Below are 19,875 nucleotides of genomic sequence, written 5' to 3' on the forward strand. Positions count from 1 at the left end.
AGTATCACACATAGTAGGCTTAGATACACAACTCTCAGACAGTATCACACATGATAGACTTAGATACACAGCTCTGCAGACAGTATCACACATAATAGGCTTAGATACACAGCTCTGCAGACAGTATCACACATAATAGGCTTAGATACACAGCTCTGCAGACAGTATCACATACAGTAAGCTTAGATACACAGCTCTGCAGACAGAATCACACAGGATAGGTTTATATACACAGCTCTGCACAGTATCACACATAGTAGGCTTAGATACACAGCTCTGCAGACAGTATCACATACAGTAAGCTTAGATACACAGCTCTGCAGACAGTATCACACAGGATAGGTTTATATACACAGCTCTGCAGACAGTATCACACATAATAGGTTTAGATACACAGCTCTGCAGACAGTATCACACATAGTAGGCTTAGATACACAGCTCTGCAGACAGTATCACATACAGTAAGCTTAGATACACAGCTCTGCAGACAGTATCACACAGGATAGGTTTATATACACAGCTCTGCAGACAGTATCACACATAGTAGGCTTAGATGCACTGCTCAGCAGTCCGTATCACACATTATAAGCTTAGGTACACAGGCCAGGCATCACTCATTCCTGGATGACATTCAGTAACATTACACGATGGGGGTAGTAGTTGTCAGCTCTTGTAGTGTGGGTGTCAGGGCAGTACCCAGCACAGAGAGGGTCCTGCCAGTCATCACATCGGTGGCACTGTTGCTGTATGTGACAGCTGCGGCTCTAGGACCTGTGGCCTCTATGAAAGGCTCATTGTTCTCCCTGGGATGCACACACCATGTTATCAGCTGAGCTGACAGGTCCATGTCCCTTTAAACCAGCTGCTCCTTCCAGCAAATGCTCAGGACATAAATACTCAGGCTCCAGTTACCTTCCGCGTGTCCGAAAACAACTTTCATTTTATTTTTGCTTTTGGTGACAGGAAGATGTCAACTGCCCAAATAGGAAATTATCAGCGGCCTTTTATTAATGGCAGAGGAACAGTCTGTAGCAAGGCCAAAACTTTTTCCCAGCCACATCCTGAATTGGATGGCAACGAGGAACAGATTGCAATTACCAATATTATAAAATGGAGAGGAGAATGTAGTGGTACTATCCCTTTAATTAAATGCAAAGTGCCCCCATTAAATGGAACACTCCAAACTGTCAACTAAAAGAAAAGGGGGCTGTCAAAACCGCAAAAAAATGGGACAAAAGGCTCTGGATCTAAAAGTCTGTGGTGGGTGTGCAGGATGTTATAGGATTCTTCCCATTTCTACAGTCAGTTTTTCCAAAAATATAATTATGGAATTGCTGCATAGAACATAGTCTTATAAAATTGCTCTTTCCCTTGGCATAAATGCTAGATAAGTCGCTCTACAGCAGTGGTAGCATCTTTCTATCACTAATCCACTTATTTTAGTCATTATAAGATCATAAGACTGGACTTCACAGCAGGCTGTAAAACGACATTGTACGACTTTACTACTCTGATGACCCCTAGTGGACAACATGCAAAATGCCAAATGTAATCACTATTTTATCTGCATGTAATTTTAATTCTATCACCGCTGCACTGTACAAAGAGAGGAAAAGTCAAACCACCTTCCAGTAATTAATATTTCTAGTATTTAGCCCACCACAGGGCCCTCTAGGGGCTAGTAGTTGTCACTGTAGGTGAGTGAAATTTGAAGATGACAATTCTTGCGTAACCTTTGAGATGAGATTGCTTTCCTCCATAGTGCAGGAAGCCTGTTAATAATTATTCATCTCTTCATTGCCTGAGACTGGTTTCAGTAGGATGCTCACGTGTGTCCGCACATTGTATGTCTGCTTTCATTTATCTTACCCTTTGGTCATGGAATTCATGGTTGGGGTCTTCCTATATTAATACCATAAGGCCAGATCTTTTGTTATTTTGTTTTTCCTGCAGTGAGCTGTAACATATTCCTCTAGTGGTTATGTCAATGATTATAGAAGTGAGTTTACCGAGAAAGAGGTGGGGGAAGGGTTCGGGTTATAGCAGGGATGCAGGTTTTTTATTTTATTCTTAGTACTATCTTTGCATTCTGAGACATCCATGGTGAAAGGATAAAGTCAGATTACACCAAAAGTCTATTCTATGCGCAAAATGGGCAACTCCACATACAACTAGTAATCAGCAATAATGATTCATTGCAAAGGTCGTGACATTTCTGTAATAATAGGACGTCAACTTCTTTAATTTCATATTAAATGTCACTGCCTTTTCCTAAGCTCATTGTCGCCCCCCTCTAAGCAATGTATTTTATATATGCTGCTACTCTAAGAGCAGGAATATGATTACTATGCCTCCTATGTGCAACAATTGAACTACTATAATACTGCTCCCTATGTAAAAGAATATAACTACTATAATACTGCCCCATATGTACAAGACTATAACTACTATAATACTACCCCCTATGTACAAGAATATAACTACTATAATACTGTCACTATGTACACGAATATAACTACTATAATACTGCTCCCTATGTACAAGAATATATCTACTATAATACTGCCCCCTATGTACAGGAATATCACTACTATAATACTGTCACTATGTACACGAATAAAACTACTATAATACTGCTCCTATGTACAAGAATATAACTACTATAATACTGCTCCCTATGTACAAGAATATATCTACTATAATACTGCCCCTATGTACAAGAATATAACTACTATAATACTGCCCCTATGCACAAGAATATAACTACTATAATACTGCCTCCTATGTACAGGAATATAAATACTATAATACTGCCTCCTATGTACAAGAATATAACTACTATAATACTGCTCCTATGTACAAGAATATAACTACTATAATACTGTCACTATGTACACGAATATAACTACTATAATACTGCTCCAATGTACAAGAATAAAACTACTATAATACTGCCCCTATGCACAAGAATATAACTACTATAATACTGCCTCCTATGTACAAGAATATAACTACTATAATACTGCCCCTATGTGCAAGAATATAACTACTATAATACTGCCCCTATGTACAAGAATATAACTACTATAATAATATCCCCTATGTACAAGAATATAGCTACTATAATACTGCCCCTATGTACAAGAATATAACTACTGTAATACTGCCTCCTATGTATAAGAATATAACTACTATAATACTGCCCCTATGTACAAGACTATAACTACTATAATACTGCCCCCTATGCACAAGAAAATAACTAATACTGCCCCTATGTACAAGAATATAACTACTATAATACTGCCTCTATGTACAAGAATATTACTACTATAATACTGCCCCTATGTACAAGAATATAACTACTATAATACTGCCTCTATGTACAAGAATATTACTACTATAATACTGCCCCTATGTACAAGAATATAGCTACTATAATACTGCCCCCTATGTACAAGGATATAACTACTATAATACTGCCCCTATGTACAAGAACATAACTACTATAATACTGCTCCTATGTACAAGAATATAACTACTATAATACTGCCCCCTATGTACAAGAAAGTAACTACTATGATACTGCCCCTATGTACAAGTATATAACTACTATAATACTGCCTCTATGTACAAGAATATAACTACTATAATACTGCCCCTTATGTACAAGAATATAACTGCTATAATACTGCCCCGTATGTACAAGAATATAACTACTATAATACTGCTCCTATGTACAAGACTATAACTACTATAATACTGCCCCCTATGCACAAGAAAATAACTAATACTGCCCCTATGTACAAGAATATAACTACTATAATACTGCCTCTATGTACAAGAATATTACTACTATAATACTGCCCCTATGTACAAGAATATAACTACTATAATACTGCCTCTATGTACAAGAATATTACTACTATAATACTGCCCCTATGTACAAGAATATAGCTACTATAATACTGCCCCCTATGTACAAGGATATAACTACTATAATACTGCCCCTATGTACAAGAATATAACTACTATAATACTGCTCCTATGTACAAGAATATAACTACTATAATACTGCCCCCTATGTACAAGAAAGTAACTACTATGATACTGCCCCTATGTACAAGTATATAACTACTATAATACTGCCTCTATGTACAAGAATATAACTACTATAATACTGCCCCTTATGTACAAGAATATAACTGCTATACTACTGCCCCGTATGTACAAGAATATAACTACTATAATACTGTCCTTAAGTACAAGAATATAACTACTATAATACTGTCCCTATGTACAAGAATATAACTACTATAATACTGCCCCCTATGTACAAGAATATAACTACTATAATACTGCCCCCTATGTACAAGAATATAACTACTATAATACTGCCCCCTATGTACAAGGATATAGCTACTATAATACTGCCCCTATATACAAGACTATAACTACCATAATACTACCTCTATGTGCAAGAATATATCTACTATAATACTGCCCTTATGTACAAGAATATAACTACTATAATACTGCCCCTATGCACAAGAATATAACTACTATAATACTGCCTCCTATGTACAAGAATATAACTACTATAATACTGCCCCTATGTGCAAGAATATAACTACTATAATACTGACCCTATGTACAAGAACATAACTATTATAATAATATCCCCTATGTACAAGAATATAGCTACTATAATACTGCCCCTATGTACAAGAATATAACTACTGTAATACTGCCTCCTATGTATAAGAATATAACTACTATAATACTGCCCCTATGTACAAGACTATAACTACTATAATACTGCCCCCTATGCACAAGAAAATAACTAATACTGCCCCTATGTACAAGAATATAACTACTATAATACTGCCTCTATGTACAAGAATATTACTACTATAATACTGCCCCTATGTACAAGAATATAACTACTATAATACTGCCTCTATGTACAAGAATATTACTACTATAATACTGCCCCTATGTACAAGAATATAGCTACTATAATACTGCCCCCTATGTACAAGGATATAACTACTATAATACTGCCCCTATGTACAAGAATATAACTACTATAATACTGCTCCTATGTACAAGAATATAACTACTATAATACTGCCCCCTATGTACAAGAAAGTAACTACTATGATACTGCCCCTATGTACAAGTATATAACTACTATAATACTGCCTCTATGTACAAGAATATAACTACTATAATACTGCCCCTTATGTACAAGAATATAACTACTATATTACTGCCCCTATGTACAAGGATATAACTATTATAATACTGCCCCTATGTACAAGAATATAACTACTATAATACTGCCCCTATATACAAGACTATAACTACCATAATACTGCCTCTATGTGCAAGAATATATCTACTGTAATACTGCCCTTATGTACAAGAATATAACTACTATAATACTGCCCTTATGTACAAGAATATAACTGCTATATTACTGCCCCGTATGTACAAGAATATAACTATCATAATACTGCCTCTATGTGCAAGAATATAACCACTATAATACTGCTCCGTATGTACAAGAATATAACTACTATAATACTGTCCTTAAGTACAAGAATATAACTACTATAATACTGTCCCTATGTACAAGAATATAACTACTATAATACTGCCCCCTATGTACAAGAATATAACTACTATAATACTGCCCCCTATGTACAAGAATATAACTACTATAATACTGCCCCCTATGTACAAGGATATAGCTACTATAATACTGCCCCTATATACAAGACTATAACTACCATAATACTACCTCTATGTGCAAGAATATATCTACTATAATACTGCCCTTATGTACAAGAATATAACTACTATAATACTGCCCTTATGTACAAGAATATAACTGCTATAATACTGCCCTGTATGTACAAGAATATAACTACCATAATACTGCCTCTATGTGCAAGAATATATCTACTATAATACTGCCCCTATGTATAAGAATATAACTACTATAATACTGTCCCTATGTACAAGAATATAACTACTATAATACTGCCCCTATGTACAAGAATATAAATACCATAATACTACCCCCTATGTACAAGAATATAACTACTATAATACTGCTCCCTATGTACAAGAATATAACTACTAGAATACTGCCTCCTATGTACAAGAATATAACTACTATAATACTGCCCCTATGTACAAGATTATAACTACTATAATACTGCCCCTATGTACAAGAATATAACTACTATAATACTGCCCTTATGTACAAGAATATAACTACTATAATACTGCCCCTATGTACAAGATTATAACTACTATAATACTGCCCCTATGTACAAGAATATAAATACTATAATACTGCTCTTATGTAGAATATAACTACTATAATATGCCTCTATGTACAAGAATATAACTACTATAATACTGCTCCTATGTACAAGAATATAACTACTATAATACTGCCCCTATGTACAAGAATATAAATACTATAATACTGCTCTTATGTAGAAGAATATAACTACTATAATACTGCCTCTATGTACAAGAATATAAATACTGTAATACTGCTCTTATGTAGAATATAACTACTATAATACTGCCTCTATGTACAAGAATATAACTACTATAGTACTGCACCTATGTACAAGAATATAACTACTATAATACTGCCCCTACGTACAAGAATATTACTATAATACTGCCCCTATGTACAAGAATATAACTACTATAATACTGCTCTCATGTACAAGAATATAACTACTATAATACTGCCTCTATGTACAAGAATCTAACTTCTATAAAACTGCCTCTAAGTGCAAGAATATAACTACTATAATACTGCTCCTATGTACAAGAATATAACTACTATAATACTGTTCCTATGTAAAAGAATATAACTACTATAATACTGCCCCTATGCACAAGAATATAACTACTATAATACTGCCTCCTATGTACAGGAATATAACTACTATAATACTGCCTCCTATGTACAAGAATATAACTACTATAATACTGCTCCTATGTACAAGAATATAACTACTATAATACTGTCACTATGTACACGAATATAACTACTATAATACTGCTCCAATGTACAAGAATAAAACTACTATAATACTGCCCCTATGCACAAGAATATAACTACTATAATACTGCCTCCTATGTACAAGAATATAACTACTATAATACTGCCCCTATGTGCAAGAATATAACTACTATAATACTGCCCCTATGTACAAGAATATAACTACTATAATAATATCCCCTATGTACAAGAATATAACTACTATAATACTGCCTCCTAGCTGTGAGGTTGTGTGTCAGTGGTTCTCCTGATGTCTGGAGCAAGCCCAGGGAGTGGCCACCCTGGGCGGGGAAGCTCCCCTGGCAAGGCCCAGGCTTCCCGGCCTACACTGGGACTAGCCTCTCAGGCTTCTACTAATGGGAATGTTAATCCCAAAGCCACTGTGAGTCCAGTGAATGCAGCGAGTCAAAGCTGCAGCAGTTCTATGAAGAAAGAAACAGTTGTGAGTAAAGTTTTGGGAGGAAAACCTTCTCCAGTTCCAGCAAAGAAGCCAGAAGGAAAAGTGTTGGTGAGTGATGGAAACCAGCAGAATGTGAAGTCTTGTAGCTCCCCAGTCAGTAAGCAGCTCCTGCCAGGTGCACAGGTGAGATCGGCCCCAGCTGTGCAGATCACCTCTGCTGCTTCCAGGCAGAGACGGACGTCTTTGGAAAGGCAGACAATGCAGGAGAACCTACAGCAGCATGGCAGTATGGCGCGGTCAGGACGCACACGGTCACAGTCAGGTGGCAGCGATAAACCTGCTGCGGAGCCTGCATCCAGCCAAGGGGCCACAAAACCATCTATGGTGGACCCGCACAAGACAGGATTCAAAACCCCTGTACCCGTGGTCAAGACTAAGCCTGTGGAGCCGGCGCGTGCACCCGAGCTGCAGCTAGCGGATGAGATACCGGGACTTGTCCGAAAACTGGGTGAGTTACAGCAGCAAAAAAAAGCGCTGCAAATGGAGGTAGACTTCATCTATAGTCTAAAGACCGCTAATCCTGCCAGTAATGAGGCGTATGACCTGAGACTGAACACACTGGGTGTACAGCTGGCGAGTGTTGTGCAGGACACTGAGTCTGTGCTGGAGAGCATGGGGCCCCTGGCAGAGACCTACAGGAACCGCGAGCGGTTCGCCTCCTATAAGCAGGACTGTGCTGTAGAGGCCAGGACCCCTGATGTTCAGGACGGGACCCCCCAGCAGCGGACACGGCCAGTGTTACAGGCTGCCCGCTTCTGCTTCCAGGAGGGGAAACAGCTGCAGCAGCAGGCAGCTCAGTGTGAACAGGAGCATACACTTCAGACTCCAGCAGAGGCACCACAGGTCCCAGAATGCCCCAAACAGGAGCAGGACAGTATATGTGAGACTGTTTGTGCTGATGAGGCTGAGGCAGCCGAGTGTGAACAGGAGCACACACTGCAGACTCCAGCAGAGGCACCACAGGTCCCAGAATGCCCCACACAGGAGCAGGACAGTGTTTGTGAGACTGTTTGTGCTGATGAGGCCGAGGCTGAGGCTGAGGCACAGACTGTGGCTGGGGATGCTGTGCCCATGGGGTCGGGGGTTGGAGGGGTTTCATATTCTGTATTGGACGTCGCACTGTCTGATGATAATGATGCTGCTTATGATAATGTGCATGATATGTGTGATTATCCCCCTTTGCCATCTAGTCCACAAGGTGTGACATCCCCCCCTGCAGGCCCTCTCCCTGTCAGTCAGCCCAGTGTGACCCGGCAGGTGCCCCCCAGGAATGCCTGGAGCCGCGGCGCCCCATCCTTCACTTCCAGCGCCAGGTACACCGGCCAGACATTCAAGCGCATTAATGTGGTGCGGTTTAAATACATAGGTGCCAAGGAGGATCTGCCACAACGCAGGTATGTGGTGAGAGAGCTGCTCTGCGGCCAGATGGGGTTTGTGGCAAATGAGATACTGGCAGTGTCTAATCTTCAGGACAGGCAGGGCTACGAGGTCAGCTTCAAGCTCATGTCTGACCTGGATAGATTCTGGGCCAATTACCCCAAGTTCAGAGATGCTGAGGGCTGGAATAAGTTTGTGTTGGTTCCTATCTCCAGGCCGGACACTGTCACAGTGAATATCACCTTCTGGAATGAGGCCGTTCCTCCACAGGACATCGAGGTGTGGCTCCGGAGACACTGTGACCTCGTCTCTGGACTCACCAAGGTCAGAGATGAGGATGGTATCTGGACAATGGGGTGGCGGGTCTTGGTAAAATTGCGGCAATGTAATAACATCACTGCCCACTTACCCAACTCCTTCTTCATTGGGAGGGAGAAGGGAAGGTGTTATTATCCCGGGCAACCCAGAAAGTGCTTCAAATGTGGTGGGAAAGGTCATCTGGCTAACGCCTGTACTGTGGTGAAGTGCAGTCTGTGTGGGGCAATCGGCCATGTCGCTGCAGACTGCCGGGACGTCAGGTGCAACCTCTGTGGTAAGATGGGCCACCCTCACAGGGACTGTCCAGACGCCTGGCACAACATCTGCAGAGTCTTCCCTGATGAGTTAGTGATGGCAGGGGCAGAGGCTCAGGAGGATGAGGATGTGGTGGCAGGGACACATGAGGAGGAGTGTTTAATGTCAGGAGAGATGTTGACCAGCTCAGATGCCCACCAGGAGTCCACTCAGGCAGCACCAGAGAAGCAGGGTGCAGAGGGGAACATGGAGGTCGTCCATCAGGTCCAGCAGCCTCAGATAGCCCCCCCTTCAGCATCGCTGTCTGTATCTGATGACTGGAACATTAATAATAATAAAAGGAAGAAAAAGAACACATCCTCCCGTAAACCTGAGGCAGAATATGACACTGGTCAGAGTGCTAGTAAGAAGGTTCAGAATTCTGCAGGAGTGATGGTCGTGTCCAACAAGTATGGAGTTTTATCTGACTCCAATGGTGACGATTATGAGGAAGAGTTGAGGAAAGTTGATGCTGAGTGTGACAGGGACATAGAGGACCATCCCCCACCAAAGCGGAAGCCCTTATCTGTAGACCCTCAGGTAGAGTCTGACATGGACACCAGTGGTGGACAGAACATCTCTGACTCATGATGATGGCTATTACTCTGCTCTTTCTATATTGTGTTGTGATGGCGGGGTTCTCATTGACAGTGACCTCGAGCAATGTGAATAGCATTAAGCTGAGAACTAGACACACGGTGTATGAACATCTCAAATATCTGGACACAGATGTCATCTTCCTGCAGGAGACACGACTGACATCTCTGGGGCTTATGAGAGAGGCTGAGAGGGAATGGCGGTCCGGTCCTTCTTTCTGGTCACTGGCTGTGGAGCCTTACGCCGGGGTCGCTGTCCTGTTTAACACCAATGATGTGACTGTGCATAGGATGACGGAGGTGGTCATGGGAAGATGTCTGGTCCTGGAAGTCACTGTCCATGGGAGGCGACTCCGGCTTATTAACATCTATGGGCCACAGACAGTGACGGACAGGATCCAGCTGTTTAATGACGTCAAGCCTTACCTCTTCACTTCTCTTCCAGTGGTGATGGCGGGGGACTTTAATGCCATAATGACATCAGGTGACAGCTCCTCGGGCAGGGCAGTGACCAGGGACGGTAAGGTCCTACATAACGTTATAATGCAGGCAGGACTGACCGACGTTTTCACACAGGGTGGGCGACAGCCAAAATTCACGTATTCATGTTCCAACAGGAGCAGTAGGATAGATTTTGCTTTTGTCAGTCCTACTGAGGCTGTCGGCGCCCTGAGTGAGAAGGTCGTCCCTTACTCTGATCACCTCGCCTTGTGCTTCTCTTTGGGTTCCTCTAACCGTCCGGACATTGGTAGAGGGTTGTGGAAGCTTAATTCCAGTCTCCTGGATGATGCCTATGTTCAGAGCCGTGTTCACTCCCTTATCCAGCTTCATCTAGACAGGGTTGACTTCTATGACAACATGACCGACTGGTGGGAGGACGTCAAGGAGGATATCAGATCCCTCTTAAAGAGACTGTCAGTTAATAAAGGGAGGAATAAGTACAGCCAGTACCTAAAGCTGCGCAAAGAATTGGAGTCACTGTATTCGGCGGGCGGGGATGACAAAGTGAAGATCGACCGGCTGAAATCTGAGATAAAGCAGTATCAGTATAGCAGGTATACCTCCCTGGTTCTTGAACGGGATTATGGGTCCTTAGGGGCCCCTGATCCCTTTGAGAATTGCAGGGAGAGGGTGGCCAAAAAAATGGTCACGGGTCTCATTGACTCCCAGGGTGTATTGCAGGATTCACGGGAGGGTATCCTGGAGGTGGTGAGATCTTACTATGCTGACTTGTTTCAGAGGAAAGTTTTGGATAAAGATAAGATGGCTCAATTCTTGGAGGCAACTCCAGCGCCTGATACTAATGATCTGGACTTTTCTCCTTTGACAGCAGAATTAACGGTGGAAGAAGTTAAGGAGGCTATTGATAAGTTATATCTGAAGAAGGCACCAGGTCCAGATGGTATAACGGCAGAATTTTATAAGAAATTTAGAGACCTCCTGGCTCCAATTCTCGTGGATGTGTATAGAAATTGTCTAGAAAATCACCTGATGCCTCCATCCATGAGAGTGTCCTCGTTAATTCTGCTGTCTAAAGGTAAAGAGCCGAGTGACATCAAGAACTGGAGGCCGATTGCCCTCTTGAATGTGGACAGGAAGATTCTAGCAAAGATCCTATTTTCTAGATTAGTCTGTTTGTCCCCGGCACTGTTGGCAGGCTCTCAGTTTGGCACAGTAAAAGGGCGGAACATCTCTGGAGCAGTCATCTCGATACGAGAGATGTTTGAGAGATGTAAAGCTCTGCGGTGTGGGAGATATGTTGTTAGTCTGGACCAGGCTAAAGCCTTTGACAGGGTTGATCATGACTATCTGTGGGCCACTTTGTCAAAGTACGGTATTCCGGGACAATTTGTGGATTGGGTGAAGACGTTGTACAGAGAGGCGGTGAGCTTTCCTCTGATTAATGGTTGGCAGGGTGACACTTTTGGAGTTGGGGCGGGGGTGAGACAGGGTTGCGCAATGAGTCCGCTCCTGTATGTTTTTGCCCTAGACCCGTTTCTGAGGTCACTGCAGGAGTGCGATTTTCAGGGGGTGCCGGTCCCCCACTGCCCGCCTCTGAATGTTGTTGCCTATGCGGACGATGTGACGCTGGTGATCTCCAATCCTCGTGAGGTGCAGATGTTATCTGCGTCCATCAGAAGCTACTCAGAGGCCTCCGGGTCTCTGGTCAACCTTGAAAAGAGTCAAGCTCTGTGGACATTAGATACTGAGCCCAGCTTTGATCTGCCGCAGTTTTCCAAAGCCTCCACCCATATTAAGATCCTAGGGGTTAAATTTGGGAGGGATGATAATGCCACGCTAAATTGGGAGGAGAAATTGGAAACCGGAAATGCAAAGGTTCAACGATGGAAGAACTGGAGGCTGACCTACAGAGAAAGGGTCACAATGTTGAAGACTTACCTGGTCCCCGTTTTCTTGTATGTCTCTGTCATTTTCCCTTTACCAGAATCTTTCTCAGCGAGGCTCTTCAGCCTGTTCTTCCAGCTCTTGTGGGGGAATAGGATGAACCTGATAAAGAGGGGAATAACATACCTACGGCGGAGAGAGGGTGGGCTGGATATGTTGAATCCAAGGGTTTTCTTTGACTCCTTGTTTCTAAAGGTGAATTTTGGGAACATGGACTCAAACAGTAGCTCCCTGTGGGTAAATAGTATCAGGTACTGGATATTGCCTTTTGCAGAATCTTGGGTGCGAGGCGGCAGTCTCAAGAGGAGGAGATGGACAGGTGACCACCTCCCCCAGTATCTGGACTATGGTCTGAAGTGTGTTAGGAGGTGGGGACTGGAGAGGTCTTACATTGAGAGCAGTACGAGAAGAGACCTGTATGCTCGTGTATGTAGGACTTTCTTCTACTCTCCACTGGCCCTGAGAGATTGTGTCACCACCACCCTGCAGGAAAGCCTTAGGTTCCTAAACGGGAAACGGCTTCCTCCTAAACTGTTTGATGTCACTTGGCTTTCACTGCATAGTCGGCTCTTTGTCAGAGGGAACCTGAAACATCTGTGTGTCTCTGATCGGAATTGTCCCCTTGGTTGTCAGCAGGAGGAAACTATGGAGCACTTTATATGTGATTGCTGGGGAGGGAGGAAGATCTGGGAGGAAGTGTCAGATAATCTAAAAATCCCCAGACTGCGGACTCTAAAGTATCCTGACATAATCTATGGTGTCCCCTCCACTGTTAGTAACATCAACAGAGAGACAATGTACATTATAATCAGTGTCATCAAATACTATCACTGGCACATGAGAACCCGGGTGTCACTGCACAATGAGCCGTTCGATCACACCGCTGCCGCCAATCAGGTTATGTCAGAACTCCGGTGGATAAAATCACTAGAAGTTGGAAGGAGTCCAAGAAACATAACGTTATGGAGAAACGTAAAATTCAGTTAGAAAATATGATAATGTTTTTTTGTTTTTTTTTTTGTGTTTTTTTTTTTTTGTTTTTTTTCCCTCTAACTTTTTTTTTCCATCCCCAGGTGTGGACACTTTAATTTATTGATGAATATGATCTGATTATTAGTGCTGTGTATATATTACCTAAGTGGTTTGTGTTTTGTAATACTGGATGATTTTTGTTTTATTATAATTGTATTTATGTTTGGGTTTTATAATAAAAATTGCCCCTATGTACAAGAATATAACTACTGTAATACTGCCTCCTATGTATAAGAATATAACTACTATAATACTGCCCCTATGTACAAGACTATAACTACTATAATACTGCCCCCTATGCACAAGAAAATAACTAATACTGCCCCTATGTACAAGAATATAACTACTATAATACTGCCTCTATGTACAAGAATATTACTACTATAATACTGCCCCTATGTACAAGAATATAACTACTATAATACTGCCTCTATGTACAAGAATATTACTACTATAATACTGCCCCTATGTACAAGAATATAGCTACTATAATACTGCCCCCTATGTACAAGGATATAACTACTATAATACTGCCCCTATGTACAAGAACATAACTACTATAATACTGCTCCTATGTACAAGAATATAACTACTATAATACTGCCCCCTATGTACAAGAAAGTAACTACTATGATACTGCCCCTATGTACAAGTATATAACTACTATAATACTGCCTCTATGTACAAGAATATAACTACTATAATACTGCCCCTTATGTACAAGAATATAACTGCTATAATACTGCCCCGTATGTACAAGAATATAACTACTATAATACTGCTCCTATGTACAAGACTATAACTACTATAATACTGCCCCCTATGCACAAGAAAATAACTAATACTGCCCCTATGTACAAGAATATAACTACTATAATACTGCCTCTATGTACAAGAATATTACTACTATAATACTGCCCCTATGTACAAGAATATAACTACTATAATACTGCCTCTATGTACAAGAATATTACTACTATAATACTGCCCCTATGTACAAGAATATAGCTACTATAATACTGCCCCCTATGTACAAGGATATAACTACTATAATACTGCCCCTATGTACAAGAATATAACTACTATAATACTGCCCCCTATGTACAAGAAAGTAACTACTATGATACTGCCCCTATGTACAAGTATATAACTACTATAATACTGCCTCTATGTACAAGAATATAACTACTATAATACTGCCCCTTATGTACAAGAATATAACTGCTATAATACTGCCCCGTATGTACAAGAATATAACTACTATAATACTGTCCTTAAGTACAAGAATATAACTACTATAATACTGTCCCTATGTACAAGAATATAACTACTATAATACTGCCCCCTATGTACAAGAATATAACTACTATAATACTGCCCCCTATGTACAAGAATATAACTACTATAATACTGCCCCCTATGTACAAGGATATAGCTACTATAATACTGCCCCTATATACAAGACTATAACTACCATAATACTACCTCTATGTGCAAGAATATATCTACTATAATACTGCCCTTATGTACAAGAATATAACTACTATAATACTGCCCCTATGCACAAGAATATAACTACTATAATACTGCCTCCTATGTACAAGAATATAACTACTATAATACTGCCCCTATGTGCAAGAATATAACTACTATAATACTGACCCTATGTACAAGAACATAACTATTATAATAATATCCCCTATGTACAAGAATATAGCTACTATAATACTGCCCCTATGTACAAGAATATAACTACTGTAATACTGCCTCCTATGTATAAGAATATAACTACTATAATACTGCCCCTATGTACAAGACTATAACTACTATAATACTGCCCCCTATGCACAAGAAAATAACTAATACTGCCCCTATGTACAAGAATATAACTACTATAATACTGCCTCTATGTACAAGAATATTACTACTATAATACTGCCCCTATGTACAAGAATATAACTACTATAATACTGCCTCTATGTACAAGAATATTACTACTATAATACTGCCCCTATGTACAAGAATATAGCTACTATAATACTGCCCCCTATGTACAAGGATATAACTACTATAATACTGCCCCTATGTACAAGAATATAACTACTATAATACTGCTCCTATGTACAAGAATATAACTACTATAATACTGCCCCCTATGTACAAGAAAGTAACTACTATGATACTGCCCCTATGTACAAGTATATAACTACTATAATACTGCCTCTATGTACAAGAATATAACTACTATAATACTGCCCCTTATGTACAAGAATATAACTACTATATTACTGCCCCTATGTACAAGGATATAACTATTATAATACTGCCCCTATGTACAAGAATATAACTACTATAATACTGCCCCTATATACAAGACTATAACTACCATAATACTGCCTCTATGTGCAAGAATATATCTACTGTAATACTGCCCTTATGTACAAGAATATAACTACTATAATACTGCCCTTATGTACAAGAATATAACTGCTATATTACTGCCCCGTATGTACAAGAATATAACTATCATAATACTGCCTCTATGTGCAAGAATATAACCACTATAATACTGCTCCGTATGTACAAGAATATAGCTACTATAATACTGTCCTTAAGTACAAGAATATAACTACTATAATACTGTCCCTATGTACAAGAATATAACTACTATAATACTGCCCCCTATGTACAAGAATATAACTACTATAATACTGCCCCCTATGTACAAGAATATAACTACTATAATACTGCCCCCTATGTACAAGAATATAACTACTATAATACTGCCCCCTATGTACAAGAATATAACTACTATAATACTGCCCCCTATGTACAAGGATATAGCTACTATAATACTGCCCCTATATACAAGACTATAACTACCATAATACTACCTCTATGTGCAAGAATATATCTACTATAATACTGCCCTTATGTACAAGAATATAACTACTATAATACTGCCCTTATGTACAAGAATATAACTACTATAATACTGCCCTTATGTACAAGAATATAACTGCTATAATACTGCCCTGTATGTACAAGAATATAACTACCATAATACTGCCTCTATGTGCAAGAATATATCTACTATAATACTGCCCCTATGTATAAGAATATAACTACTATAATACTGTCCCTATGTACAAGAATATAACTACTATAATACTGTCCCTATGTACAAGAATATAACTACTATAATACTGCCCCTATGTACAAGAATATAAATACCATAATACTACCCCCTATGTACAAGAATATAACTACTATAATACTGCTCCCTATGTACAAGAATATAACTACTAGAATACTGCCTCCTATGTACAAGAATATAACTACTATAATACTGCCCCTATGTACAAGATTATAACTACTATAATACTGCCCCTATGTACAAGAATATAACTACTATAATACTGCCCTTATGTACAAGAATATAACTACTATAATACTGCTCCTATGTACAAGAATATAACTACTATAATACTGCCCCTATGTACAAGAATATAAATACTATAATACTGCTCTTATGTAGAATATAACTACTATAATACTGCCTCTATGTACAAGAATATAAATACTGTAATACTGCTCTTATGTAGAATATAACTACTATAATACTGCCTCTATGTACAAGAATATAACTACTATAGTACTGCACCTATGTACAAGAATATAACTACTATAATACTGCCCCTACGTACAAGAATATTACTATAATACTGCCCCTATGTACAAGAATATAACTACTATAATACTGCTCTCATGTACAAGAATATAACTACTATAATACTGCCTCTATGTACAAGAATCTAACTTCTATAAAACTGCCTCTAAGTGCAAGAATATAACTACTATAATGCTGCCCTACTTGGGTACTGCCCTTGTCAGAGCAGAAGCAAATGCAGGTGGCACGACAGGGCAAAGTGAGGGATGCTTCTACCCATATGGACGTGACCGAGATGACAGCCTGCATCTGAATTGGGTGAGATCCACATATTTTCTTCCCTTTTCATACACGTTATTGCACTATGACACTTTGCACATTTAGTCCTACCATCACTAGTCAGATATTAATGCATGTAGCACCTTTTACAATTGGATGAGAATGCTTTTTTTGTGACTTAGAATACTCTGACAGTAGGTTTTGATTGGGTTTTTTTTGTTGGTCTTCTGAATTTTTTAAAGTTATGTTACAAATAAAAGTTATTTTTTAATAGTATCCTCTGGGCTGGAAGTGCACAGACCACAAGTGATCTGAATGCAGTGGTTGCTGATTGGCAGCAGTGGTCAGGTCACTTGTGGTCAGTGAAGTCACTGCTTTTTGTCCAGCGGGCAGCAGAGTCCAGGGGTGAGTATGCCTTCTTTTATTATTTTATCATCATGACTTGATGCTGTGAAATTTAAAAACAGAGCAAAGAACCATATTAGAATAAGTATAGGACTAAATGTTTTCTGCCTCACTGTGGTTTACAGTCACACATACAGGACAACCAATAGTAGCCTCAAAAGACTACTGATCCTGTGTCCTACCTTATAATAAGATATGCCCTAAACTTCATGTCTTCTTTGCTTTGTAGAACATGTTGGCCAAAGCCCTTTATGACAACAAGGCAGAATGCCCGGACGAGCTGGCCTTCCGAAAGGGTGACATCCTGACCGTGCTAGATCAGAATGTCTTGGGTAGTGAGGGCTGGTGGAGGTGCTATCTACATGGACGACAAGGTCTTGCTCCGGCCAACCGGTTACAACTGTTGACTATACCCCAGAATGAGTCCCCGGTAGCACAGTCAAACTATAACTCCCTGGGCAGGAAACAATCTTCTCCGAACATCTACCAAGTGCCTTCTGCACCCAAGACTGAGGTGGCATCCATGTACGAGAGGATGGAAAACCTATACATCACTCCGGAAACACAGAAGCCAATATCTGGGGACATCTATCAGATTCCTACTTGTTCTCCTGCTCAAGTCTTCTACGAAAGAACCAACAGCTCCTCCAGCCAGGTAAATCGAGAACATGAAGAGTCCCAGCCACTAGAAGTTCTTCAGTCATCCCTATTCTGTTCAGTCTCGTTTTTTTTTTCTTTTAAATTTGGACGACCGATATAACCACCCTGGAAATCTGCATTTACAGATTTTTCTATTTTTACCATCTCAGTTTGTGGAGATTCTTTCTCAGAAAAGAATAAACCCATAAAAGTATGTAGGAATTGTGCAATTTCCTACAAATGTACAGAGCAGGGACAGGAGATAGTGTGTGGAGTGGGGGAAGTTGTACGTAAGTGTGCTCTCATTTCCCCAGCATTATAAAAACCTAAGTGGGGGAAACCTTAATAAATCAACAAAGCAATATCGGTAGTCAGATGGTCCTGCTGTTTGACATGACTAAAAATTATGATGATCATTATAAAAGATGAAATTTCAATAACTATGGAGAATGTTCCAGAAGTCATCATCTTAAAGGGAATCTGTTAGTAAGATCAACCCTCCTAAACTGTCTATATGAGCATGCAGGTTATGGAAAGTTGAATAAAATGATGCCTTGATATCTGTGATCCTATGTTTTATTCCAGAGAAATCCACATTTTTATTAATATGAAATCAACCAAAAGGACAAGCAGTCAAAAAATCCATAAAGAACAATATTTTATTGATAATACATATAAAATGTGGACACTACAGTACATGGAATAGGGGGGAGTACAGAAAGAGACGTGCACAGTGGTAATGAAGGCCAGCTACACTGCAAACACAGCACCAGGAAAAATTAACCTGATGTATAGAGTAATAAATGGATACCCTTCATAGGGGGTCAGAGAGACGTCATTGTAAATACATTGGTCAATGCATATGCTGAAAACTCCTCATAAGGAAAATACTTATACCTATGATTAGACTGACCAGTCTCCCTAACATAATGCAAAAGGGGCCATTTCACAGCAAGTGCTCAGGACAAGTTCAACGCCAGATAGATCATTGTATTTGCAATATAATTACCTGGGAGCAGTGAAGGCAGTGATATCGGCCTTGTCCCCGACGCGCATTTCGGAGCAAACAGCTTCTTCCTCGGGGCGTGGGATTATTAATATGTAAATGAGCTGTTAAGATCTATGGGCAGGACATAGATCTCTCTGAGAATCTGCATCCAGAAATTATTTTAAATGGAAAGAAGTGTTGCGACTGCAAGACACATAGATCAGGAGAGCAGACTGTCAGTGAGTAACGCCCCCTTTCATTTAAAATAAGCTCTGGAGGCAGATTCTCAGCAAGATCTATGTCCGAATCATAGATCTT

The 19,875-nt window shown here is 39.9% G+C and overlaps 1 protein-coding gene across 3 annotated transcripts in view; it reads left to right on the forward strand.

The window, feature by feature from the left end:
- CASS4 (Cas scaffold protein family member 4) overlaps positions 1-19,875 on the forward strand; it is a 105,458-nt gene that overhangs the window by 78,336 nt on the left and 7,247 nt on the right. For 2 of the 3 annotated variants that reach the window (XM_073580666.1, XM_073580668.1), the window contains exon 2: positions 18,160-18,585. In XM_073580666.1, coding sequence (XP_073436767.1) covers positions 18,160-18,585 — 426 coding nt within the window. Of the gene's footprint in view, positions 1-7,307; positions 8,002-18,159; positions 18,586-19,875 lie in introns of those variants that run through there. The other variant, XM_073580667.1, reaches the window with a different exon arrangement.

The sequence above is a fragment of the Dendrobates tinctorius genome, unplaced genomic scaffold (genome assembly GCF_039654945.1).
Source record: "Dendrobates tinctorius isolate UK_male_01 unplaced genomic scaffold, ASM3965494v1 ptg000065l, whole genome shotgun sequence".
In the NCBI taxonomy this organism is placed as follows: Eukaryota; Metazoa; Chordata; class Amphibia; order Anura; family Dendrobatidae; genus Dendrobates; species Dendrobates tinctorius.